We start from the raw sequence: 27821 nt of genomic DNA, 5'->3' as shown, positions 1-27821 counted from the left end.
TTATATCAAAACCAAAGTCGGCTATTTGAGAAACAGACAATAAATTTAACTATTTAAGTTTAATTTAGGAATGTACCTTACTTGAGGTACTTTTAAAGTTTTGGGTTCAAAAGCTAGGTCAAGATTTTCAATAGAATCAATTTCAAGGGAGGTACCATCCGCCGTTTTCACAAAAGAATAAGAGTCAGTTTTAGTGCATTCGATGAGAAGGGATCAACAATGAGCCATATGAAAAGATGCACCCGAATCAATAATCCAAGAATACTTACTCGAAGAAGTAGATGCCAGGTAGCACCCAAAGTTGAAGGTGTGCCTCCTCCCTTTAGTAAAAGTTGAATAGCTTCAATGAGCTTGGGTTGAAGAGCACTTATGAGTTGATCAAGTTGAAATGAGCTTGCTTCTTTCCTTTCTTCTTGAATTGGAGCCGCAACATTGCTTCTTTTGTCAAAAATTCTAAGTTTTGGACATCTAGGCTTGGTATGTCCTTCTTCTTGACAATGATAGCAAATCATTTTTCTTCTTGCTCCTTCATTTGTACGATTGAAGTGAGGAGGTCTATAAGGTCTGAAATGGGCCCCCGGCCTAGATATAGCAAGCACATTGTTGACCTTCTCTTTATCAAGACAAAGTCGATTGTCTTCCATTTGAAGCTCCGCAATAGCCTCATCATAGATGGTGTTTTAGAATGATGGAGTAAAGCGGTTTTAACACTATCAAAATCGGGTCTAAGACCTATGATAAACTTATAAAACTTGTCACGTTGTATTTGCTTTTCTCTAAGAACAAGATCTTGTGTCCAATGTGGTTCAAAAATACTCAATTCATCATACAATTGATCCATTTCAGCCACATAATCTTTAATGGATCTATCTCCTTGTTGGAGATTGTGAATTTTGAGTTGCACATGATGCATATAAGCAACATCTCTCATGATATGAGTTTTCTTTAGATATTCCCAAGCTTCTAGGGCAGAATTTAATTTAGACATTTGCCCGCTAGTAGCATTGTCGACACAAGTCAAGATCCAAGTAATAATTTGGTGATGACCAACACTCCATTCTTCCCATTTCTTGTTGTATTCAGCCACTACTTTTTCTTTTTCGGCTCCGTCCAATTCCATAGCTCTTCCATCAACAACTTTACAACTTTAGTAAAGACTAGTTGCGGTTCAAGTTTTGTCCTATCAACTAGTCCCCAAGGCATTTACTACGAATAAAATGTTTCATAGTTCTAGCCCATTGTATATAGTTTGTTGATGAGAGTTTGAAAAATGGAAGAGATGAGACTTTGTCATCCATGAGCACAATCAACAAGGTAGATCCACTTACAAGTTATGACGAATCTAGTTGCCACGTGAAAAGAAGTCCACGACAATAAAAGAAAACAGTCACCCTTCTTCTTGTGTAAAACTTGTATGTTTGAGATGATGAAAAAATGAAGAAAACAGCCACAATCTTCACCACCAATAGAGGCCAGCAAATCAGCAAACCAGCACATCAGCCACAATCTTCACCACCAATAGAGGTCGGCAAAACAGCACCTTCTTGTGTCAAATCTCAGCCAGCAATAACGTCGAGCACTTGGAGTGCTTCACAGCTCCAAAGAAGGAATAAGAGCTGAAACTTCAAACTGAAGGACAACAAGATGAATAGCCAAAACCTAGCTCTGATACCATGTAAATCAGGCCCAAACAAGGCAAATACTTCAAGAATATCACTGTTGAAACTCCCACAAACTCAACAAGGCAATACACAAGAGACCTCTAACAAGAGGATAAAGAAACATGTATTGATATTCAACAATGAAACAAGAAATGGCTTAAAAAGCCATGAACTAAAAAGAGGGGAATATACACTATTTATAGAGGAGAGAACAAAAGGAAGAAGAGGGCTAGTCGTTGGGACTAGTTCCAATTGCTAGAATTCTAGCCGTTGGGACTAGTCCCCTTTAGGGAATAAAGAGAAAGAAAGGGGGTAAAAAAGGGAAAGTAAAAATACATAAAAAAGGAAAAATTACATAAGTATCCTAATATCCATATATATATATATATATATATATATATATAGACATTTAGAATGCATACATTCTAACATTCTAACAGGTCTCACGCAACAATCTGCCTTAAAAGACAAGATGTTTGGTGCTAAACCTGCAAACTTTTCTATGAATCATCAGGTCCATCTAAATCATCAGGTCCATCTATATGACCGAAACTCTAAACAGGTAGAAAGCAAATCATATTGTTCACTGACTGGCAAACTTGTAACAGTGACACACCTTGATATATATATCAAGCTGTAGGAAAGCTAAGCCAGTTTATGGTAAAACCTAAAAAGGTTTATTGGGAAGGAGCCTTGATGGTACACAAGTATCTTAAATCTGCACCATGGAAATAACTATTTCAAAAAAGTGATTCTCTTGATGCCATGGCCTATAAGGATGTTGACTATACTTGAACAATTGAAGATAGGAAATCTACTTCTAGATTATGCATCTTTGTTGGGAAAAATCTAATTACTTGAAGGAGTAAAAGCACTTAGTGGTTGATAAGATTAGAAAGAATAATCTTTGATTAACCTCGAAATCTGCCCTAACTCCTCTTTATATAGACTAGAGGAGAGAGAGAAGTTACAAGAGAACCATCTAAAGGAAAAGTTATTACAAAAGTACCCTCTTAAACCTAAAACTGAATATAAACACATCTTAACACTCCCCCTCAAGTTGGAGCGTATATGTCAAATAGGCTCAACTTGGAACAACAGCTTTGGAATGGTCCCCTTGCAAGAGCCTTAGTAAAGATATCAGCCGTTTGCCCTGTAGTTGAAATGTGTGAGGTACTTACAAACCCCTTTTGAATCATGTCTCTAGTATAGTGACAATCTACTTCAACATGCTTGGTTCTTTCATGAAAAGCCGGATTATTAGCAATAAACAGTGCAGCTTTGTTATCACATAACAGTTGCATAGGAAGAGGCACTTCGACAGTAAGATCCAACATCAGGGATCTAACCCACATAACTTCAGCGGTACCCTGAGCCATAGCTCTATACTCAGATTCTGCACTTGATCTGGCAACCACAGTTTGCTTCTTACTCTTCCATGTAACCAAGTTGGATCCAATAAACACACAAAATCCAGTAGTGGATTTTCTGTCCGAGGGGCATCCTGCATAGTCGGCATCAACATACACAGATATAGTGAGTGAGGTACCATTCTGAAAGAAGAGTCCCGTTCCTGGTGAATTCTTTAGATACCTAAGAATCATCATAGCAGCATCCCAATGAACTTTCTTGGGCTTATCCATAAATTGACTCACTCTGCTAACAGCATAGGCAATGTCAGGTCGAGTAACAGTGATGTATAGGAGCTTCCCAACAATCCCTCTATACTGTCTCGCATCAACATCTTCAGTATCATCATCATACAAGCGGGTATTGATATCCATAGGCGTGGATGCAGGCCGACACCCCAGCATCCCTGTCTCTTGCAAAACATCAGTAACGTATTTCCTCTGGCACATGATAAGGCCCTTTTGATTTCTGGCAAACTCAATACCAAGGAAATAACGTAGTTCACCAAGGTCCTTGGTGACAAAGTGTTGTCCAAGGACATCCTTGATGTTGAAAATCCCCTTATCATCATCCCCTGTAACAATGATATCATCAACATAGACAAGAACTATCACCGTACCTGTAGAAGTCTTCTTGACAAAGAGGGAATGGTCGGCCGAAGAACGTCTGAAGCCCTCATTCTCAATATTCTCTGACAATTTCTGAAACCAAGCTCGAGGACTCTGTTTCAGACCATAAATCGCCTTTCGCAATCTGCACACTTTCTGACACTCCCCCTCAGCAACAAACCCTGGTGGTTGCTGCATATACACTTCTTCATGTAAGTCACCATAGAGAAAGGCATTTTTGACATCAAGCTGTGAGAGGGACCAATTCTTGCTGACAGCCACAGCAAGGAGAATCCGTAAAGAAGCATGTCGTGCCACAGGAGAGAAGGTATCATAATAATCAACCCCATAAGTTTGGGTATAGCCTTTTGCAACCAGACGAGCCTTATATCTGTCAATACTGCCATCTGCTCTGTATTTGATAGTAAAGACCCATCGGCAACCAACAATGGCTGCATCAGCTGAAGGAGTAACAAGTGTCCAGGTGCCTCTAGACTGAAGAGCATCCATCTCTTCTTGCATAGCGGCTGCCCATTTGGGATCAGAGAGAGCATCCATGGGATTCTGTGGAAGAGCAATAGCCGACAGCCCCTTGACAAACTGTCGGTACATAGGGGTGAGTCTATCCATGGATAAATGACCAGAGATAGGATGCAAAGTGCAACTGCGTTTGCCTTTCCTTTGAGCAATGGGCATATCAAGTTCATTAGGAGTATGAACATGCTCGTGACATTCTCCTATGTCATCATTACATAAACAATTGTCAGTTGAGTTTGTGTCAGGAATTACCTTGGGCGTGCTGGGTGAAGGCACAGGTGCACATTGAACAGGTGCAACAGGTTTAGTACGACGTTGGTAGACTGCCCCAAAACGTGGATCAACTGGGTTTGGACAACTCATGAGAGGTAGAGGAAATTGGACTTCATCATGTAATTCAGGCGCCCTTAATTGAGTTCCATTTGGGGAGAAGAAAGAGGTTGATTCAAAAAATGTAACATCAGCACTCACATAATACCGACGAGTAGAAGGATCATAACATCGATATCCCTTTTGAGTGCGGGAATAACCAACAAAGATCGTTTTGATGGCCCGAGGAGACAACTTATCTCGCCCAGGACCAAGCAACTGAACAAAGGCAACACATCCAAAAACACGAGGTGGAACAGAAAACAAGTCTCTGTCAGGAAAGAGGACAGAGATAGGAATAAGGTCTCCCAACACAGATGACGGCATACGATTAATAAGATAGCATGCTGTGAGAACAGCATCTCCCCAGTAAGAATGGGGAACATGGCTATGTATGATAATGGTTCTGGCAACATCAAGAATATGACGGTGTTTCCGTTCAGCAACCCCATTTTGTTGGGAGGTATAGGCACAAGAAGTTTGGTGGATGATACCCTTATCCCTGAAAAATTGTTCCAAAGAGGAAGCACAGAACTCAAGAGCATTGTCAGAGCGCACAATTTTGACACAAGTATCAAACTGAGTCAGAATTTCATTGATAAAATTTTTGATTACATGACCCACTTCAGATTTATGCTTCATAAGAAAAACCCAACTAACACGACTATGGTCATCGACAGCAACAAGATAATATCGATGACCTTGAAGATCAGGTGTACGACTCGGACCCCAAACATCAAAATGAAGTAACTCAAACACAGAATGGCTACTTCGACTGGGCCGCGGAGGAAAGGATGACCGATGGTGTTTGCCCAACTGACAAGACTTGCATTGAAAAGAAGACTTAGGAGACAGCTGAGGAAGAACATGCAGCAGTTTCTGAAACGGTAGATGTCCAAAACGTAAATGCCAAGTATAAGCCGAGGATGAGGACGACCCTGCAGAGGTAGACCCAGCAAAGGGAAAGGGATGCACTAGCCTGTAAAGACCTCCCTGTTCACGGCCACTGCCAATCACCCTGCCCGTCAGTATATCCTGAAACACAAGAGAAGAGGAGTCAAATATCGCACGACAGTTTAAATCTCTGGTAATCTGACTGATAGATAGTAGGCTATGTGGGAATTCTGGTGCATGAAGAACATGTTGCAATGGTAATGATGAAGTAAGTTGGACCTCTCCAAGTCCAACAACTGGAGAATATTTGCCATCTGCTAGAATAACCGAGCGACCAGGTGGAGTAGGGACATAAGAAGTAAACTGTGCCTTGTCTCCACAGAGATGTGTCGATGCACCCGAATCAATGAGCCAATCTGTAGTGTCAGAATACATACCAGATGAAGACGCACTGGCAGCAGTAGTGATAGTAGAGGTGGTCGGATCAGGAGCTTGTTGAGGTCTATCTCCAATCAAGTGTCTCAACTGAGAGATAATATCATCTGCACGTAACTCACTGGAGGAAACAGGATGCTGAGTCTTAGGCTGCTCTGGAGAATCAGTAAATACAGTCTGATTGGCAACAGCTGGACGACCATGTTTCTGCCAACACTTATCCACAGTGTGACCAATGCGATGACAAAACTGACAGACTGGGCGCGAAGGGGTACTGCCACGGCCACGGTATCCTCGTCCTCTGGCAAAGAGGGACCCACCTCTGCCACGAGTAGCAAGCATAGCAGAAGTGGTATCAAGAACAGACGATGAAGGGATTGGAATTCTGCTTAGCCTACTATAAGCTTCATCAATAGGAGGAATCGAGGGACTAGTGAGCATCTGATTCTTTGCTGATTCATAAACAGAGTCTAATCCAGACAGAAATACTCCGACCATAAGCATATCTCTGTATGCCTTCTGTTGTTCACACTTACATGCAGGAAAGTAGTTGTTTAGTCTCTCAAACATGGACTTGAGACTAGAATAGTAAGTATGTAGAGGGCGACCATCTTGGCGCATCTGATGAATATCATGATGAAGTTGCATAATTCTTGTTTCATTCCTTGCTTGTGAATAGGTGGCTGCAAGGGAATCCCACATATCCTTTGCACTTTCCTTATGCAGGACTTCATTGGCAATGTCTTGAGTAAGAGTACCAACAATCCATACCATAACCAACGAATTATCTTTAAACCAAGTAGTATATTTTCTTACCTTCTGTACGGGCTCGGGCTCCAATATAAGATGTTCCTTCTCATGAGCGATCAAGGTTCTTTTTACTTGCATGGCCCACATCTCGTAATTACCCCCATCCATTTTGGTGATAAAACTGGAAAATGGGGAACTCTTCATCTCTCCCGACGACACAAAGGAAGAGGTATTAGCGCCACTGCTAATTTCAGACATCGCTCAACACAATGGAGGAAACCGAGCCACGGAATAGGAAGTGCAGGCAAAAAGAAGACAATCACATATCGAAAGACAACATGCTGATCATGAAGCAGTTAACCCAGGCAGCAATGCATAAGGCTGATCGGCTGGAAGAGGCAACAACAGAACTGAACGAAGAGAGATACCAGAGACGACAGCGTGGTGGAGACAGCAGAGGCGATGGTGGAGACAGCAGAGGCGATGCAGCGAAGACGCTGAGAGGAAAATCAGCGTGCAGAGCAGCGGCGGAGCAGAGGAGAGTGGTGGAGACAGCAGAGGCGATGCAGCGTGCAGCAGCAGCAGAGAAGCAACAGCGACGGACGGCGGCGGCGGGTGGAGGTGACAGCCACGGCGGGCAGCGGCGAAGATGACTGCAACAGCTGACGGAGGCGTCGGGTGGAGAGGTCAGCGACGGGCGGAGGCGTCGGGCGGAGAGGTCAGGACGGCGACTGGCGGAGGCGTCGGGTGGAGAGGTCAGCGACGGGCGGAGATGGGTGGACACGAGCGGGTGGAGGAAGCGCAGCGATGGGCGCGGTCAGGCGGCGGGCGGCGCCGCTCAATCGGCGCGCCAAGGAGGAGGAGACGGCTGCTGCTCTGATACCATGATAAGATTAGAAAGAATAATCTTTGATTAACCTCGAAATCTGCCCTAACTCCTCTTTATATAGACTAGAGGAGAGAGAGAAGTTACAAGAGAACCATCTAAAGGAAAAGTTATTACAAAAGTACCCTCTTAAACCTAAAACTGAATATAAACACATCTTAACAGTGGTGGTGGTACTGAGTGCAGTGTCTGAGTATAGAGCCATAGCCCAAACTACAATTGAGATGATTTGGACAAAGGCAATATTTACTAGCTTGGGAGCCCAAGTGTCTCTTCCAATGAAGATGCTATGTGACAACAAAGCAGCTATCTATATTGTAAACAATCCAGTCTTTCATGAAATGGCTGAACATATAGAGGTCGATTGACAATACATCAAAGACATGGTGAAGGTTGGAAACATCTTTATGATTCATGTCTCGGCTGCAGATCAAGTTTGCCATGTGTTTAATAAACCTTTACGTATATCTAGGTTCTGAATGTCGTAACAAGCTGAGCATGTTAGACATATATGCTCCAGCTTGAGCGGGAGTGTAAAAAGAGAAAACGAAGGACCGCAGGTAGTGATTTGCAAATATTTGAAAGTAGGGAAGAGCTTCGTATTAATTTTTCATTTGTTAGATTTCTATGTAATTTTTCTTTGCCACCACTCCTATATTCTATTTAAGGGAGATTAGGATTAATCAATGAATGATTTTTTATTCTCTCCAATATTCTACAACAGTAACCATATAGATTACAGTTGCTGCATCAGCAATACCCTAAATAAACTAACATGGTCATTTGTCTCAAGATTTAATTTCTAAAAGGACAAGAATCTTACGAATTATCATCCACTGAAGATAAGCTAGAGACCACGTCCCTGAAACAAGAAGCAGCACATAAGTATAGCAATGCTACTTAAAGACAAGATATCATAAAAAATATCCTTACAACTTACGGTTGTGCTGGACAAAAAAGTGATGCTGTCGCTGTGAAATTGTTCTCTGATAAATCCCTGCACAAAAATATCTTCAAAAGACTTTTCATTTTGCAAATAGCCTAAAAAAGTAGAGATCAGAAAGCACAATATTTTGATTTATGCATAAACAAATAAAGAATATATGTACTATCTGCATTGTGGCCCGGGAAAAAAAGGCATAAAGTGAGTATGGAGTAGTAGGAAGTATGAAACAAAGGGGATGGGCCACTAAGTGTCACAGAATTGCATTGGCATCTTAAAATCCAGGTTGTTTTCATCTCAATCTAGTGTCAAAGATGTGTTCAACATGATCAATGGTGTACCAATCAAATCAACCCATGTGTGTTCAAAGACCCAGAATAAAGGCGAGTTCAATGCTGCCATGTGCAGGATATTGTTGGATGGTTAAATTTTTAAAATTTGTCACTAAAAAAAGTCACTAAATTGGTACTAGCCACAGTTTATGATGCAGTGATAGTTTATGAAGGCTTATTGGCTTTAACAATGATTTATAGCTTTTTTTTTTAGTGATGACTTTTTAAATTTAGCCATCCTGATCCAACAACTATCCGGCACACTGCAGCATTGAGTTTTCCTCTCCCTTTTTTTCTCTTTCTTGATATATACATACATACATATACATACATACATATATATATGTATATATATATATATATATATATAGATCAAAAGAGAGAGAGAGAATTGCATTGGCATCTTAAATTCGTTTCTTTCAACTCAATCTAGTGTTACAGATGTATTCAGCACAATCAAAGACATATCGATCAACCTTTTTGTGTTTTCTAACCCAAAAAAAAAAAAAAAGAAAATTCTTTTTAAGCTTACAAGAAAAAAAAAAAAAGCAAACTGAAACTTAAATGCGGAATTCTGGTAATCCAAAAGCCAATCTAAATTATACCAACCTTACAAATCACACGTAAGGGGATGGATTTACAAGAAGAAAGACAAAAATGTTGCACATAAAAATAGTTGTATAACAAATATCTATATGTACGCATGAAACATATGCATGACTCGGAAATATGAGAACTGTAAACACCATTATAAGTCAACTGATCAATTTAATCAGACTATATATAGAGAGTAATAACAGGGTGTTCCAGGGAGCACCGACTTATTAGTGGAGAATACATACAAGCTAATGGCTCTGCGATAGACCCAATCAGGTATTTCCCCAGTCAACTTATTGTTCCTGAGGAACCTGCATCAGGAATAACATATGTCAAGAAAATGCTGAAGAAGAAACAATAGCACAATAGTTAAATGAAAGTACGAAAAATCACCAATTTACAGCATGGAGCCATTTGACTTACACAGCTTCTAGAACTTTAAGGCCATCGATAGATTGTGGGACTTGTCCTGCTAAGTTGTTGAATGAAAGATCACTGCAAAGGAATATACGGAAAATAAAGAATGTTTTCATTGCCTAGATCACATCATAAGCATGTTGTCAGTAGAGTATTCACATGAAGGGCTAGAAGTTTACCATATTATAATGTTTACTTTTGACTCATGAGAGATAAGTGAGAATGTAGAAGTTTTAGTCTACAAGAAGCTAGAAACATTATAAATTACTAACTCACAGTATTTTCAGATTAGTCAGGATCCCAATGTATGGTGGAATTTCACCTGAAATTAAACAGTTTCTCAATATCCTGCAACAATGCCGATTTAAATGGATTAGGAGAATCAAACATCCAATAGGTCATGAAAAAGAAAGTGGATATTGGAACCTACAATGTTCTCAATTTTTTCATATTTTGCAGCAGTGGAAACCCTGAACCAGGTCCCTTTAAGTCAGTAATTCTCCTGTAAATTATGCAAGAGTTAGGTCACTACCTGTAAATTATGCAAGAACGAGCATAGTTCAAGATAATGTATCAGCTAAACTTCTAGCACCATGATGTCAGGTAGCTAACTAAATTATGCTTCCTAAGGTATTATTTGTCAAAATATGGCCACCTAGGTACTGTTGGGAGGTCTACAGTTTCATAAACCTAAATAATTGGAGGGCACCAGTGTGAAATGTATGGCTGGCTAACACAAGACGAGCTTGGTGTATCCAACCAGTTAATTTGTGATTGAAGCATCCTGAAAATTAGCGATGAAGTAGCACTTACAGGTCAGTCATATTCCGTAAAACAGATATTCCTGAAGGTATTGGCCCTCCCATAGATGTGCCCATTATTACCCTGAACAGGTTGAAGAATGTATATAAGGTGTGCATGTTCAAATAAGTGAATCCACGATCATATTTACAAATAAAATAAGGTATGTCAAAGGACATCCAAAGAATTGATTATCATATATATGGAGAAGATAAGGTATGACAAAGGACACAAAGAACACAACCTCAGTTTGGAAGCATACTAAATAGAACACTCGATATGGAATATTCCAAATGGGAATCATTCAGGCATAAAAAAGGAACATATACAGTGGGCTCCAAAAGGGTTGGGTTCAACATCATGAAGATGGGCCTAGATTCTCGTCCTTGCTAGTGCACCAAGAGATAGCCCTCTCATGGAAGGTTGACCCAATACAACTTGCTGCAAGTGAACAACAGTAGGATCCTTGATCAATCAGACCATCTAATATGAATCATTTAATTTTTGACATTGACACAAATATTGTTTTTCTCTAGAAAATTTGCTGCAAGGCTTTTCTTAGGTATTAATCAGAAAACTTGTTTTTCTCTAGAATTCTTGGAATCTCAAAAATTTTTTAAATATAAAAAGTGAAAACAGAAAAACATATGAAAAAAATGAGTTTCAGCTTTCTTATAAAAGAAACCCAAAATACCAATAATATTTAAAAGAAACATCTAGATATTAAACTATGTTATTTTTTCTAAGAAATAAAGCAAAAATGCAATGAACTCATTTTGACACATTTTCAACCTATGTAACACGGGTACTGCTCCAAAGGAGCAGTACCAGTACCATACCGGTACGACACCGGTACGGGTACGGCGTCAGGCACGGCCTGGGTGCGGCGTTGACCGTGTCGGGTATGGTCAAAGTACCCAAGGTCAAATCTGACCATTTTCAGACTCGGTCAAAGTTGACCGAGTCCAAAATCGTCCATTGCACGTTTTAAAAAACCATTTTTTTCCCTCTCTCTCGCACGATGCCTTTGCCCTCTTGTCCCTTGCCTTCTCGCCCCTTTCACTCCTCTTGCCTCTCTCATCCTCTCACCTTTCCCCCCTTGCCCCTCTCATTCCTCGCCTTTTCGCCCCTTGGAACTCCCAAAGGACAGAGTTTTTGTCATGAAATTCTTAGTATCTATAAATTTTGGATTATGATTTAATGGTTTATGAATATGCTATTTTGTTTGTAATTTTTTTGATATAAATATATATATATACTTTTTTGGAAAATGATTCGTACCCGTACCAGCACCCGCACCCGTACCTATGTGACATAGTTTTCAACATATTGTAATTTTTTCCAATTTTTTCCTTTACTTTCCCCTTATTTTGCATTTTTCTGAAAAATATTGCGAATATTTGTCATGGTCATCATGCTAAGTCCTACGCTTACAAGTTAAGTAAATTCATATAAGCCAAGAAAATCAGTTCTTACAAGGTCTCAAGTTGGCTCCAATTGCGAATAAAATCTGGTATCTTCCCAGTGATGTTGCTTCCTGTGATCCGGCTGCATGCATAAGAAGATCTTGACTTCATAACAGGCACAAGATGAATATTGTACAATGCTGAATTAGAAGACTTTAAGTTTGTAGGTGGTCCTTTGCAACATTTAATTGTTAGGAGTTCTCCTTAAACATGTCTCTATTTTTTGTTGATGTTATTTGTAAGTCTCTACCACTGCCCTAATCTATTTATTTTTGAGATTAGGGTTAGTAAATAAGTTCTTCTCTCTCTAAGACTGCCGGCTGTAACATGGTATCAGAGCCGGCGATCTCCACCCTTCTCCGCTAGTGGCTGACATGACTTTCCGACGACCTCTTCTCCTCTTCTCTCCACCATCTCTTCTCACTTTTTTTTCTTCCTCTACCCTTCCTTTCTCTCTTCTCTCTGCTGATTGGGAGATAGTGGAACAGCATGGAAGGGCAACCTAATCACATGTGAGAAGTATGTGTGATTAGGTTCCCAACGTGGACGTAGTGAAGCGTGAGCAATTGCGTGGGAGTTGCATTGGAAAGTTCTAAGTCAGATATAGGCTCGTGGAAGAATAGCTGCACATGGACCATATTCTTATCAGATTTTTTTTTTGGCTCTGTGGAAGAATAGCTGCACATGGACCATATTTACAAGTATGTCACCGCCCATTATGTTTGGGTGTGTGGGCAAGATGGATCGGGTCTAGGCAGACCCGGTCCAATTCGTACAATCTTAACTGTCCTTTGCAATGTTTAACATTTAGGAGTTCTTTTTAAACATTTCTCTATTTTTGGTTGATGTTATTTGTAAGTCACTACCTCCGCTCTAATTTATTTATTATTGAGATTAGGGTTAGTAAATAGGAATTTTCTCTCTCTAAGACTGCCGGCTGTAACATACAACTATTAAATGTCAATAGATAGTTAATGAATTTTACTTTATCCACCTCTTTTCTTTTCTTTTTTCTAAATTGCATACTATCTACCCTTAGACAGAACATGACTTGCATTCTAATAGACGCAAATATCTTACCAAGACAGAAAAAAATGAAATAAGGATTCTATCCTAGATGCAGTGTGCTTGAGCAAATAGTTATTTATCTCGGCATTATTCCCTTACAAGTCTTTCATGCTTGTGAGGTTTCCAAAGGTTGATGGCAATGATCCTGCAAACTTATTTGACTTGAGGGACCTGCATGAGTACCACGCAAGCATCAGTAAATGCATATAGCTAACTGGTCATAATCTACAACAAAGGTTCATGGCTATTAAATAAGTTGTCTGGAGTAAAAATGGCAATGCAAGGAAAAAAAAAATACTAAAACAACCAAGGAATCAACCAAGTTCTTTGCTTGAATGGCCCAATGGGTATTGTTCCCTGTTCATTAATTTTTCTTCTGATATAATTCTGGAGAAAAAATGGCAATGTAAAGTAACATGAAATGTTACAGGAACCAATAAATGAACCAAGTTCTCTGCCAAACTGGGTCTTCTACCCCTGTTCAGTTCTTTTTCTTCAGACAAAACAGTCTCATTGTGCAAGAGAATTTCTTTGCAGTCTTATATTATTCATGCTCAAGATGAACTGCACAAGAAAAGAGAAACCACCTTTCATCTTGAAGATGGATGATTTTTAGTATGCCCCTGGATAGAACTCTCAGTTGCCTTTAAAACTTTAGGGAGTGAAAGAAAGGGAATAGAAGAACGTACAATCTAGTCAATCTGGTCAAATTTCCAAGATCTGGAGGAAGAATCCCATCAAGCTTGTTTGCATCAAATACCCTGAATTGCCAATTGCACAGACCATATGATATTTAAGAAACATGCATATTGATAACCCAATGTTCCAACTTTCAACTATCTGCTACAGACTTCTACATAAACAGGAAATAATTTTCAGCATCTACTAGATCCTGAATGTTACAGTGGACCAATGGTGATAATAAAAATCACCAACAAAATTACCATGTGGACTTTTCTAAGCTGTCCTATTATAAGATGAGGTATAGATTATATGGTTGACAAATACAGAAGCTGCACTGAAATTGATAGGTCTATAACAACTGATAATAACGTTTGTGAGAGTCTCAATCATAGGAGCCACACTGAAGATAGATTATGTTTTTCCTTTGATCCTATAGCTTCATTGGTGTATCTAAGTGTCTCCAGTCCAGTTATTGCACATGTAGTGCATGTTAATCAGTTTTTAACTATTAAGAAATATGTACCAAATGTATTAAACTGATTAGGTTTCTGATTAGGTTTCAGAAAATGTTAAAGTTCTTTTTAGAGTCAATTTGAGGCTTTCTGTAATATTAGAAAGTGAACTAGGGACTACTTATTGTTTTCTTATATTTTAGTGGACTAAAATTATAAATATGTAGTCTTTACCCTAATCTCTTTTAACCTGAGATTAGGGTTACGTGATCAATAATAGAAACGACTCTCTCTCTCTGATTACGACATTGTATCAGAGCCTCCACCGCCTGCGACAGTCAAGTTTTCTGATGACTCCTTCTTCTCCAGCGACTTCTTCCTCCGGCGGCTTCTTTCTCTTTCCTCTTCTCGTCACCCATCTTTATTTCTTCTTACCCACCAACAGGGAAGCGGTAAAGAAATAAAGTTTGGGTGTGCTGCGTGGAGGAGGACTGATCACGCCTATGTGGAAGGCGTGATCAGATCCTTAAGTGGATCACGTGGCTGCTGTTTGATATGAGGAAAAACAGATCGTGTGGAGCAGTTTGTTTATGATGTTTGAGGCGTGATGAACGTGGATTTTTTTTTGGAGTGGAAGATCTTCTGCCGATGGTGTGTGAGGAGACTGAAAACAACAACAGTTTCAATTTTCTGAAGGTGTAAACAGTCGGCAGAAAGCAGAATTTGCATGGACATTGTGTGAGGAAACTGAAAACAGCAGTTGTTTCAGTTTCTGAAGCTGTAAACAGTTGACAGATAGCAACAGAAACAGGAAATCAATAGCAGTCGACCAAAAGTAACAAAAAAAAATATTATGTAATCTATCTTCTACTCTCCGTTATGCTGTTCAGATGTGGGCAGCTCCTATGATTACAGATTTGTTTTGCTATCCACCATGCTACTCTCTGTTATGCTGTTTAGATGTGGGCAGTTCCTGTGATTACAGATTTGTTTTGTTATCTATCATGTGATACCTGTATGATCTTTGAGGATAGTAGAAATATATTTCTCTTCGGTATTTGACTGTTGCATCCTTACTATTGTGTGTCAGTTTTTTTCTGTTTCCTACTATGGCTGACGGTAGCAGGTTAGAAAGTTCTAATGAATATAAGATGACTGGTAACTCCTTTTGTAACACTCTTTTTTGTAGGTGGGCCGGATCGGGTCCAGTCCTGGACCCGAATCCAGCAGCGTGGGAGCCCGACGTCGCCCTCTTCTCCCTCGTCTTCCCCCTTGGTTGCCTCTCGTGCCAGCGCGAAGAAGAAGAAGAAGAAGACGGAGGTTGGTGCAGAGCGGCGACGAGAATGGCGGCGGCGGCGCTCAGGTGAGGCTTCCGATTTCTCTCCGCCTCCTCCTTCCTCTTCCTTCTTCTCCTCCTCCCTCCTACGCAGCCTCTCCCCTCTCCGTCAGCACCCTCTGCCCGCATGTTTTCTCAATCTCTCCTCTCTGACAGCGCCCTCTCTCACTCGTTTCAACCACCCTCACCACTACCGTGGGGCTCTTCTTACGGCAGACTCCTATTTTGACCCCTTTTTCGCTAAATCTTACCCTACCTATTTCTGTTGGTTGGTTTGTAGCTTGGGGACACGTTCTTCCCCTTATAATAGTGAACAGTAGGCCGTGTGGTTGGTGACGGCAGCAAGCAATCTTGGGCATTGGCACTTAATCGAACACTTGAGGTGGCTGCCAAGATCATTGCAACAGTTTGGACACTAAGATTGGGGTGAGGGAAACCTAATCGAGCCTAGATTATTGAATATTATTGTAGAAATACGAAAAGAAGACGAAGAGAAACGATGATCACGATGTAACGTGGAAAACCCTCAGCACGAGGGAGAAAAACCACGAATGAGGAGGAGTTGGTGCCCACTAGCAGCCAGACTCTCTCTCTCTCTAAAGATTATCATTAACACTTAAGGATTAGGGTTACATGACTTAAGTAGAGCCCAAAACGGGCTACAAGGCGGGTCGGGTATGGATCCGGACCCGCAACACACAGTCTATCAACACTCCCCCTCAAGTTGGGCATACATATCAAACATGCCCAACTTGGATACATTCCTCTCAAATGAAGCTGAAGGAAGAGCTTTCGTCAGAACATCAGCAGTTTGGTCTTCAGACTTCATGTAAGGTAAGATCAACTCTTTCGCATCAATCCTTTCCCGAATGAAGTGACGATCAATTTCAACATGTTTTGTTCTGTCGTGAAGAACAGGGTTGTTGGCTAAGTTGATTGCAGACTTGTTATCACAGTACATCTTCATAGGTCCTTCAATCTCTATTCCAATGTCAGTCAACAATATCTTCAACCATAATAACTCTGACACTCCCATAGCAACTGCCCTATATTCTGCCTCTGCACTGGATCTAGAGCAAACATCTTGTCTCTTGCTCCTCCATACAACAAGGTTTCCTCCCAAGTAGACACAGTACCCTGTAGTGGATCGTCTGGTATCACCATAACCTGCCCAATCCGCATCAGAATAGCCCTCGATTTCCACAGTCTCTTGTTTCACATACAGGAGTCCCTTACCAGGATTTTTCTTCAGGTAGCATAGCACTCTGTCCACAGCCTTCAGATGTGCATCGGTTGGCGCATGCATGAATTGGCTCAAAACATTCACCGCAAAGGTGATATCAGGTCTCGTGAGGGTAAGATAAATTAGCTTCCCAACCAAACGTTGATATCTTCCTTTGTCTTCTTCACAGAGAGGCTTTCCATCTCTGAGACTCAACTTGTGCCCAGTGTCAAAAGGGGTAGGAGTAGGTCTACATCCCAATTTACCAGTTTCTTCCAGCAGGTCTAATGTATATTTCCTTTGGTTTAGTACAAGACCAGTACTAGACCTAGCAACCTCCATACCAAGAAAATACCTTAGCTTGCCAAGATCTTTGAGGTCGAATTCTGTAGCCAGTAACCCTTTTAGCTTGATAATCTCCTCCTCATCATCTCCAGTAACAATCATGTCATCTACGTAGACGAGCAGGAGAGTAACCCTGCTCTCCTTCCTCTTCACAAACAGAGTGTGATCTCCATTTCCTTGTTTGTATCCATGACGTATCATCACTCTTCTCAGTCGTTCAAACCACGCTCTGGGCGATTGCTTAAGGCCATACAAGGCCTTTTTCAGCTTACAACACTTTTCTTCATATCCTGGAGGCATATGCATATATACTTCTTCTTCGAGGTCACCATTGAGGAATGCATTCTTAACATCCAGTTGATACATCTTCCACTCCTTCATCACAGTTAGGGATATAACCACCCTCACAGTCTTCATTTTCGCAACAGGAGCAAAGGTTTCCAAGTAATCAATTCCATATTTCTGGCTAAACCCCTTGGCCACAAGTCGAGCTTTATATCTTTCAACACTCCCATCTGGTTTGTACTTGATGGTATACACCCATTTGGATCCAACTAGGTGAGCGGCTTCAGGAATCTTCACCACTTCCCATGTCAAGTTTTTTCTTAGGGCATCTATTTCTTCTTTCATTGCATCAGCCCACTTGGAGTCACTTTGAGCTTCAACGACAGTCCTGGGAATCACAGCCAAAGAGAGAGTAGAAACAAAGCACTTGTAATCTTTCCCAAGTCTGGAATAAGAAACAAAATTACCAAGGGGGTGTTAAGTACATGACCTAACACCCTTTCTCAAGGCAATGGGAAGATCGTCATTCTTCTTTTCAACCTCATCATGAGTCTCCACGGTCTCCTTGGTAGGACTTGGTTCATCCAGGGAAGGAGTGGCATTGGGATTGGAAGTAGATCTAGCATCACAAGTCATCACCTCTGTCCGAGTACCTCGTCTAGAGTAGAACTGTCCAAACAACTGAGGGCCTTCCTTCTCAATGCTATTGTCACCCCTTTCCTCCTTCTCAGGCACATCAACAGTATTAAGTGATTCTGCTTTCTTGTAGTCCAAAAAATCTATAAACTGAAGTTCCTGTCTCTGAGAATACTCTTCCTTGCCCACAGACTGCTCCCCCTGAAGAGGATTCACACCAAAGTAAGAGGCATGTTCCAAGAAGGTAACATCCCTCGTAACATAAGCTCGACCAGTAATAGGATCAATACATTTGTATCCTTTTTGCGTAGGAGAGTATCCAACAAAGACACCTTTGATGGACTTAGGATCAAGTTTCTTGACATTTGGACTGTGATCATGGATAAAACATACACAACCAAAAACACGAGGAGGAAGAGGAAATGGTGGACGACTACCAGGAAGCAACGAGTGGGGAGTCCTACCATTCAAAACACGACTGGGCATGCGGTTAATAAGATAGGCACTAGTAAGAACTGCATCACCCCAATAGTGTTTAGGAAGATTTCTCTGAAACAAAAGAGCCCTGGTGACATTAAGAAGTTGACGATTTTTCCTTTCAGCTACCCCATTTTGAGGGGGGGTGTAACTACAGGATGTCTCGTGAACAATCCCCCGTTGTCTAAGAAACTCCTCAACAGGCTGACACATGTACTCACGGGCATTATCGGACCTGAAAGTTTTAACATTCGCACCATACTGGGTATGCACAAGAAGAATAAATGTCTCTATGATGCGAGGAACCTCGCTGCGGTCTTTTAACAAGTATATAAATGTAGCACGAGAGAAATCATCAATGAAAGTGATAAAATACTGGAAACCTTGACGGGTATGAATGCCCGAAGGTCCCCATACATCAGAGTGAATAAGGGAAAAAGCTTCATTAGCACAACTAGAAGAAAGAGGGTACGAAGCCCTCACATGTTTGGCAAACTGACAAACATCACAAGAAATGGAAGACAAATCAAAGGAGGAACACAAGTCTGGAAACAAATGTTTCAAAATCCCAAAAGGTAAATGCCCAAAGCGTTCATGCCAGTACATAAAAGACTGAAGACAATCTTCTCTTCTCTTATCTGTCTTGCGGATCGCTGTCAACAGAGCAGTAGCCACACGTATGGGAAGACGATATAATCCATCAGAAGCTAAACCAATCCCAATCCTCTTCCCTGTCACCAAGTCCTGCAAAACACAACGATCGGCAGAGAATATAAGTTCACAATTCAATTCTTTAGTAAGTCTACTGACTGATAAGAGATTTAAAGGAAACTGGGGAACATGTAAAGCGCCCTGCACATGAAATTTGTCCAACAAGGACAGAGTGCCTTCGCCTGCCACACAGGTAGAGGAACCATCTGCAAGAGAAACACGTTCCTTTCCCGAGGACAACTTATACTCATGAAACAATTTTGGATTACCTGTCATGTGATGAGTAGCACCACTATCGACAATCCATTCCCCCACAGAAGATTTACCTTGATTGCCAATAACCGCGAGAGCATGATTAGCTGTAGTTCCCTCTGAGGTCTCAATCTTGTTGACATCGAGCCTGCCCAAATAAGCCCTTAGTTCATGAAGCTGGTCAGCAGAAATGGAGACTTTTTCTCCACTGGATGCTTGCACCTCAGACACAGGCGTTCTCCCAATCGAAGATCTCCCTTTGTTTCCCTTCTTTTCTGGATGAAGATCCCAACAATAATCCACGGTGTGACCTGTCTTCTTGCAGTGAGTGCACCAGCGAAGGGATCTAGACGGGCCGCCAGGACCACGACTCACGAGAGCGGATCTCTCGTTATAGGGCACAAGTTCCTTCTTCCCGTCTTTTGTAACAAGCCTCCTCTGTTCTTCCGCTTCAATACAGGAGTATACATCTTCAATACTGGACACCTCCCCTGAATTCAGAATCTGGCTTCGAACACCTTCAAACTCATCATTTAAACCTGCTAAAAATAGGAACACCCTGTTTTCCCATTCATGAGCAACATAGAGCGCCTGATCATGGGGACAATGCCAAGGAATATCAGAATGATAGTCAAGCTCTTCCCACTTTGCTTTCAAAGCCCCATAGTACTCTACAACAGACGAGTTCCCTTGTCGAATGCCATAAACTGTCTTCATTACTTGGTAAGTACGAATTGTGGTCTTCTTTTGGCCATACATTTGCTCGAGGACCACCCACATGTCCCTAGCAGTCTTCTTCCGAAGGATAAGGGGCTGAATATCGGCGGAAACGGAATTGAAAATCCAAGTTTTCACTTGATTATCCTCAAGAAACCAAGTATTCCACACATCACTCGTTCTTGCTGGTTCGGAGTTGCTCCCATCAATATAGGCCATGCGACCACAGCCAGCAATCCCCATAGTCATAGCAGGTGACCACGAGAAATAATTCTCCTTGGTGAGGCGAAGAGTGATGACCTGCATGAGAACATTCTCAGTTCTAAAAGCCCCTATTTCAGTGGGATTGGTGTTGACGGTTGAAGAGGAAGAGGCTGCCATAATCACAGACCAGTCTAGCTACGGAAGAAGCCCAGTAGGCAGCAAGGGCAGCAGGGAGCAACAGCACAATACAACACCAAAAAAAGGCAGAGAGCAGGCAACGGACAAAACGGAGAACGCCTAAACCTCACCAGACAGCAACAGAGATGCAGCGCCGGAGAAAAAACGAGGTAGAGCGGCGCGACGCTAGGCGGAAACAGACCGTCGGAACCAGGCAGAGCGGCGCAATGGCGGAAGCAGACCGCCAGAACCAGGCAGAGCGGCACGGCGCTGGGCGGAAATAAACCGCCGGAACCAGGCAGAGCGGCGCGGCGCCGGAAAAAAAAAAAGGCACGGCGGTGGGCGATGCGTCGGTTGACAGAGAGGAACGCCGCTGGACAGGGCGTCGCTGGGCAGGCCGACGCTGGGCGGAAGCGACTGAACAGGAACGGCGCTGATCAGGGCGTCGCTGGGCCGGTCCAACGGCGGAATCCTGAGCGGCGCTGATCAGGGCGGCGCTGGGCGGAACAGGAACGGCGCTGATTAGGACGTCGCTGGGCCGGTCGTCGCTTGAAGGAGACGGCGGAATCCTGAGCGGCGCTGATCAGGGCGGCGCTGGGTGGAGACGGCGACAGACGAGGAGTCGGGCGAAGCTCGGGCACAAGCGTCGGGCACGGGCAATGAACAGTGCCAGGCGAGACGATGAACAGTGCCGGGTGAGTCAATGAACAGTGTCGGGCGAATCCTCCTCCAACACGGGCAAACGACAAACCAGAAACGCCGGAACTTCACGGCTCTGATACCATGTAGAAATACGAAAAGAAGACGAAGAGAAACGATGATCACGATGTAACGTGGAAAACCCTCAGCACGAGGGAGAAAAACCACGAATGAGGAGGAGTTGGTGCCCACTAGCAGCCAGACTCTCTCTCTCTAAAGATTATCATTAACACTTAAGGATTAGGGTTACATGACTTAAGTATAGCCCAAAACGGGCTACAAGGCGGGTCGGGTATGGATCCGGACCCGCAACACACAGTCTATCAACAATTATCTATTAGAGCATGTATAATTATTGTTTGAGCATGCTAGAACTTAGAATTGATGATTTGGGATGCATGTTAGCGACTTTCCTTTTTGGGGAAAGTTTATGACTATGTTGAGAAGACGAGGATCTACGTGTATAAGTGTTTTTCTAGCATCATGTGTTGATTTTCGAAGCTATTTAGAAACATGGTAGAGATTTGATGTGGGTGAGAAGATTTAGAATCATTTTGGTGAGCGGGCGTATTGTTGTGCTAGTTGGAGAAGAATATGTAAGTTGGATGTACTATTGGGGAGACGCTTCAACTAAAGAAAACAATTGAGAATGTGTTAATGATAGTTTGATCAAAGCCTTGAGTTAAGATGTTTGGTGACAACCTCAAAGAGTTGGGAAGAGACCTTTTTGAGGGCTTTGTAGGTCGATACTACCCGTTGAGGCAATGGCATGCCTCAATGATTTTGTTTTTATTTGTTTTGATTGTAGAGCTAAACCAGTAGAGAATTTAGTCATTTACCACTTGTATATGTTTGCAGTTACATTGGGTACGTCCAGTAGACCTTAAGAAACTAGACGTGAAGCTCGAGGCGTTTTGGAGTGTTTTGTGGACACGCGACAGGTCTTGTGGCATTCCAGGCAAATCCCTGCCTAGGGGCCAACGTGTGAATGTATGTTCCTAGGATCATGGGATCCTAGGATTGTGATGTGATTGAACGATTGTTTTGTAAGTGAATGTATGTATGCATGCAAATGATTTGATATATGATAAGATTTGTTTTGAAAAGCTATTAGAAGCTTGTGTTGAAAATGTTACGCATTGCATGTGCATGCTAGAATTGATAGCTGCTTAGGACAGATGAGGTGGGGTATTGAGTCGAGTGGCTTCTCGACCCCAATTGTGCATTAGAAAGCATCCTAGAATGATAACTAAGCCTGGGCAACGGGCCGGGCCACCGCCGGCCCGGCCCGGCCCTATCGGACCCGGGTTCGGGCTGGGAAAAATCTAGCCCGGGCCGGATAGGCCGGCCCGACTCCCTGCCCTCGGGCCTCCGTCCCCCGCTTGCCTCCCTCTCCGCAGTCGGCCCCCGACTCCCTCTCCCTCTCCCTCTCCCTTCCCGTTTCCCTCTCCGCTCGCCCTCTCTGCTCCCGCCCCCCCTCTACTTCCCTCTCCGCTCCCTCTCCCTCTCTGCTCCCCCTCTCCCTCTCCGCTTCCCCCCTCCCCTCTCCCTCTCCCGCTCCCTCTCTCCCTCCTCCTCTGTCTCCCTCCTCCTCGGTCTCCCTCCCCCTCCCTACTCCGTCTCCCTCCACCTCCGTCTCCCTCCCCCTCCCTCCTTCGTCTCCCTCCACCTCCATCTCCCTCCCCTCCCTCCTCTGTCTCCCTCCCCCTCCTCCACCTCCTTTGTCTCCCTCCCCCTCCCTCCTCCGTCTCCCTCCCCCTCCTCCTCCATCGGAGGGCGACGGGAGGGGGAAAGCCGGAAAGGGAAAGGGGGTCGGGAGGGAGGGGGAAAGGGAGAGGGGAGGGCGGGTTGGGCCTGGGCCTCGGACCGGACTATCGGGCAGGGCCCGGGCCGGGCTGAGCGGCCCAACGGGCCAGATCGGGCAGGGCCCGGGCCGGATCGGGCAGGCCCTTACCCGGCCAGGACGGCCCGATGCCCAGGCCTAATGATAACTGTCTATGATAGCTACGAGCCAATCACGGATCGAGACTACTCTCCGGGATTTGGCTAAGTTTTTAAAGATGTGAATGATGTGTTTGATAAGATGTGAGTTTTTATGAATGTGAATGTTGTTATTCGTTACATATGCATTGCCGCGTGCAATGATGCAATGAATGAATTGAAGGGTAGTTGTACCTGTACTGTATGACGGCTAGCTAAGAATGTAATGATATGTATGGCCCTCGTGTGGAGGCAATTGAAGGTGTGGGTGCACTCATAAAGTGTACCGACCTCATGAGCTAGCCAGTCATTTTGTGAATGTGCAATTATAATGATAATAATGAAAGAATAAAAGATGAGAGGTCAGTGGGATGTGGCTATGTGTTTGGGAGTTGTACCTCCTTCACCACTAGTCTCGCCTGTTCGGAGCGCAGACAGTGCAAGGTCCCAGGGTACTGTTGTGTTATGTGCTTGGAGTGTTGGGCTCCCACCTTCCCAACCTGGGTGTCCTAGGGAAGGCTGAGTATCTCTCCTTGGAATTCAAACACCCATGGATGAATGCTCTACCGCTGCAGCGGGAATGGATCCATACTGTTATGGGCCACCACGGGGGTTGTCTCCCGGCTGTATTTGGGTCATCTATCTGAGTCTTATGTTCTTATAAGAAAATACTAACAAATTATGTTATTTCTGTTGACATATGTTGTATTTGGGTCATCTATCCGAGTCTGGATTTGGACCCGATCCAGTGTGTTGTTATGGCACTACTTAACCTGTGTAAACCCTAATTTCTGATTGTGAATGAAAATCTAAGAGAGAGAGTGTCTGGTTGCTAGTGGGCACCAGTCCTCCTCATCCATGGTTTTTTCCCTCTTATTGAGGGTTTTTCCACGTTATATCATGCTCTCCTTTTTATTTGATTTTTACATGGTATCAAAGCCGAAGTGAATCCGAATTTACTGTTTGTTTTGGACTGGATCTTGCCATTGTCAAACCCACCGTGAAGTTCCGGTGAAGCATTGTGCAGCCGTGAAGTTCCAGTGAAGCACTATGCAGCCGTGAAGTTCCGGCTCACCTCCGATGCTGTTGTGGCCTGCTAACGCCCAAGGTACCGCCAGGAAAGGGATTACCGCCGTCGCCCCAGCTACCACGTCCTACCGTCGATGGTTTGGCGCCGCTCCCAGCCGCTATGTCCTTCTTCTCTACCCAGCGTCATCTTGTTCAGGGGAGTCGACTTTCTGCCCAGCATCCACCGTCGCCCAGCATCCGTCGTCGCTTGAGGAGTTGTGTTCCTGTCGCCGGCAGCCCCACTTGCTCATTTTTTTCACCAGTGTTGTCTGCTTCTGCCGCTGCCATTGTGTCGATCTCTGCTGCTCTCTATGTGACTGTTGTCGACTGCGGCTGTTCCCTCTCCTCCCGCCTGCTGCCACTGTGTCGTCCAGCTCCAGCGCCGGCAAGCACCATTGTCGCTCTGCCATCGACTTTCGTGAGTCTCTGTTATCCCTCCAAGGTCTCCCGTGTTTCTGTATTTCTGCCAGACACCCTGCTTCCTGCTGCTCTCCCTGTTGACGTCCATCCAGCTTCTGCTCTGTCGTCCTCAGTCGTTGACCAGCTTTTGCTCCATCAGCGTTGCCCAGCTCCAACTTCGTCCGGTGCTGATCGCCGTGAAGGTCTGGCGTTTGGCGCTCTCACACCTAATAGTTCCAGTGTTGTTGGTGTCGCCCCGTGGAGCCAGTGCAGCACTGCCGTCGACCGCCGCTCTCTGTCGTTCTCTGCCTAGCACCGCCCATGCTCCCTGCATTGTCAGCCTCTCTTTCCAGCCACTGTCGGGCCAGAGGTCACCTCCCACCGCCGTGCTTGCTGCCTTCGTGCACAGTCACTCTTGTTTCTCTGTGTTTCTCTGCAGTGTTGGCCTTGATCATGGCAGAGTCTTCTTCTACGGTCAATACAGACCACGCTGACGTTGGGGCCTCTAGAACTGAAAATATTCTAGTTCAAGTTACTACTATTCGCCTTACTAAAGAAAACTACCTTCAATGGTCCGCTGCTATCAGCATGGGAATCGCAGGTCGAGGTAGAATCGTTTATATAAATGGGAGGAAGAGTGAACCGGCTGAGATGAATGTTGCTTAGGACACATGGTTTCTTGAGGACAACCAAGTTAAGACTTGGATTGTCAACTTTGTGTCCCCCGAGATTTAGCCCCCCATTCTTCGCAAGAGGACTGCGAGAGATATGTTGGTTATACTTGAGCAGATGTATGGCCAAAAGAAGAAAGTGTTTCGAGTGTATCAATTGATGAAAGATGTCTATTCTCTACAGCAAGGTGAACACTCTATAGCAGATTTCTATGCAGTCTTGAAATCTAAGTGGGAGGAACTTGACTACTATTATAATGATACTTGGGATTGTCCCCAAGATCAAGTGCGTCATTTAGCCAAAGAATGGGAGAATAGGGTGTCCCTATTTTTAGCAGGGTTAAATGATGCCTTTGAAGGTATAAGGAGACAAATCTTTAATTCAGACGGGCTGCCTAGTATTGAAGATGTTTACTCCCGTGTAGAGGCTGAAGAGCAAAGACGCCTTGTTATTACTGGGAAAAAGGGGGATCACATCTCGTATAATGAGATGTCTGGGCTTGTTAGTCGTGGTCCTGTAGGAGTTGCTCGACCTCTCGCAAGTGCACTCACTGCAAGAAGACTGGTCATAGAGTGGATTTTTGTTGAGACCTCCATCCAGAAAAGAAGAATAGTCGAGGGAGACCTTCTAATGGAAAGAAATATATTTATGACGCTACCAACTCTAGTGGAGGGAAAGCCTCTATCTCAGCTGAACAGATTTGTGAGCTTTGTGCTTATCTAAGTCAGATTGATGTTGGTCAGGCCGAAGTGTCAGATGATGTGAAGGTTAACTATGCTCTGGCCATTTCTGGGGGAAAAGGTAATTCTTGTATGGGAGAATGGATTGTTGACAGTGGTGTCACCCATCACATGACTAGCAATCCTAAGTTCTTTCACGAGTATAAGCTATCTTTTGAAAAGGAATGTGTTTCTTTTTCTGATGGTTCCTTTACCTCTGTGGCAGGAAAAGAGAGACTTTCCTTGTTAAACAAATTTTTAGTGCATGGTGCCTTACATGTTCCTCATCTTCCCTTGAATCTTTTGTCAGTGAGCAAGATTACAAAGGAGTTGAATTGTGAACTCATATTTTCTGCAAATTGTTGTGTTTTGCAGGACTTGGTGACAGCGAAGAAGATTGGGATTGGTTTGGTATCTGAAAGCTTATATCGACTTCCCATTTGTGTGGCCGCAACTCTTATGACAGCAATTAGCAGGAGCAGGACAGAGAAGAAAAGAGAAGATTGCTTTCAGTTACTTTTGTATTGGCATGAACGCCTTGGGCATCTTCCTTTTAGGATTTTGAAACAGTTATTTCCTAATTTATGTTCTAGTTTGGACATATCTATGTTACCTTGTGATGTTTGTCAGTTTGTTAAACATGTTAGGGCTTTATACCCTGTTTCTAACCGTTGTGCTAATGAAGTTTTTTCCTTAATTCATTCTGATGTGTGGGGGCCTTCGGGAATTCGTACCCATTGTGGTTTTCAGTATTTTATAACCTTTATAGATGATTACTCCGTACCGAAGTGCCTCGTGTCATAAAGACCTTCATTCTTCTTGTGGAGAACCAATATGGTGGTTTTGTTAAGACCTTTCGGTCTGATAATGCTCGTGAGTATGTGTGTCAAGCTGTTGAAGTTTTCCTTCGAAAAAAGGGAATTGTTCATGAGACATCTTGCAGTTATACCCCTCCTCAAAATGGGGTCGCTGAGAGGAGAAATCGTCAGCTGCTTAATGTCACCAAAGCCCTCTTGTTTCAAAGGAATCTTCCAAAACATTATTGGGGAGATGTTCTTCTTACTAGTGCATACTTGATTAACCATATGCCTAGTCATGTGTTAAATGGGCGGACCCCCCACTCTATGCTTTCAGGGAATCGTCAACCCTTTCACCTCCCTCTCGTGTCTCTGGATGTGTTTGCTTCATTCATGATCACAGCCCTAATGTTAAAAAACTTGATCCAAGGTCAATTAAGAGAATATTTGTTGGGTATCCTCCTACTCAAATACTCAAATGGGTATAAATGTCTTGATCCTACCACTGGTCGTGTTTACGTTACCAAGGATGTCACATTCTTGGAACATGTCTCTTATTTTGGTGAGAGTCCCCTTCAGGGGGAGAAGTCTATGTCAGGAGAAGAATATTCTCCGAGTCAAGAAATTCAATTTACAAATTTCTTGGAGTACAAGCGAGAAGAGAGTCCACAAATTGTTGAGGTGCTTGAACAAGAGAGGAATGAAGGGTGTTCCACTGGGACAGAAGAGGAATGTAATCACTTGTTTGGGTAAGTGTACTCTAGGCAAAGAGTTCGTACAGATAAGATGATTGATGGTGAGAATTCCACTCCTAA

The 27821-nt window shown here is 43.2% G+C and overlaps 2 protein-coding genes across 2 annotated transcripts in view; both read right to left on the bottom strand.

Moving 5' to 3' along the window:
* The window catches only part of LOC116260251 (probable LRR receptor-like serine/threonine-protein kinase At1g07650), a 78007-nt gene that overhangs the window by 36989 nt on the left and 13197 nt on the right, over nt 1–27821 (bottom strand). Inside the window, exons 6-15 of the mRNA XM_031638435.1 lie at nt 13864–13935; nt 13274–13345; nt 12117–12188; nt 10653–10724; nt 10270–10341; nt 10116–10187; nt 9846–9917; nt 9668–9733; nt 8491–8547; nt 8374–8412 (exon numbers count right to left, since the gene is read on the bottom strand). Of these exons, the coding sequence (XP_031494295.1) occupies nt 8374–8412; nt 8491–8547; nt 9668–9733; nt 9846–9917; nt 10116–10187; nt 10270–10341; nt 10653–10724; nt 12117–12188; nt 13274–13345; nt 13864–13935 (666 nt within the window). The remainder of the gene's footprint in view (nt 1–8373; nt 8413–8490; nt 8548–9667; nt 9734–9845; nt 9918–10115; nt 10188–10269; nt 10342–10652; nt 10725–12116; nt 12189–13273; nt 13346–13863; nt 13936–27821) is intronic.
* Nucleotides 5507–8343, bottom strand: LOC126410383 (uncharacterized). The gene is made up of 2 exons (XM_050079637.1): nt 5917–8343; nt 5507–5620 (listed from the first exon to the last, which is right to left on the bottom strand). Exons 1-2 carry the CDS (start codon nt 6920–6922, stop codon nt 5583–5585), a joined length of 1044 nt encoding a protein of 347 aa, XP_049935594.1. The 5' UTR covers nt 6923–8343; the 3' UTR covers nt 5507–5582.

This window comes from Nymphaea colorata, chromosome 9, assembly GCF_008831285.2.
Source record: "Nymphaea colorata isolate Beijing-Zhang1983 chromosome 9, ASM883128v2, whole genome shotgun sequence".
NCBI classification, from domain to species: domain Eukaryota; kingdom Viridiplantae; phylum Streptophyta; class Magnoliopsida; order Nymphaeales; family Nymphaeaceae; genus Nymphaea; species Nymphaea colorata.
This window is presented reverse-complemented; position numbering and strand designations above follow the sequence as displayed.

Excerpts from the sequence above, each read along its gene's own strand:
- LOC126410383 (XM_050079637.1), bottom strand. The coding sequence starts at position 6,922 with ATGTCTGAAATTAGCAGTGGCGCTAATACCTCTTCCTTTGTGTCGTCG. Across the intron at positions 5,621-5,916 it reads TGCCAGTGCGTCTTCATCTG|GATATACTGACGGGCAGGGT; the intron begins GTATGTATTCTG and ends CTTGTGTTTCAG.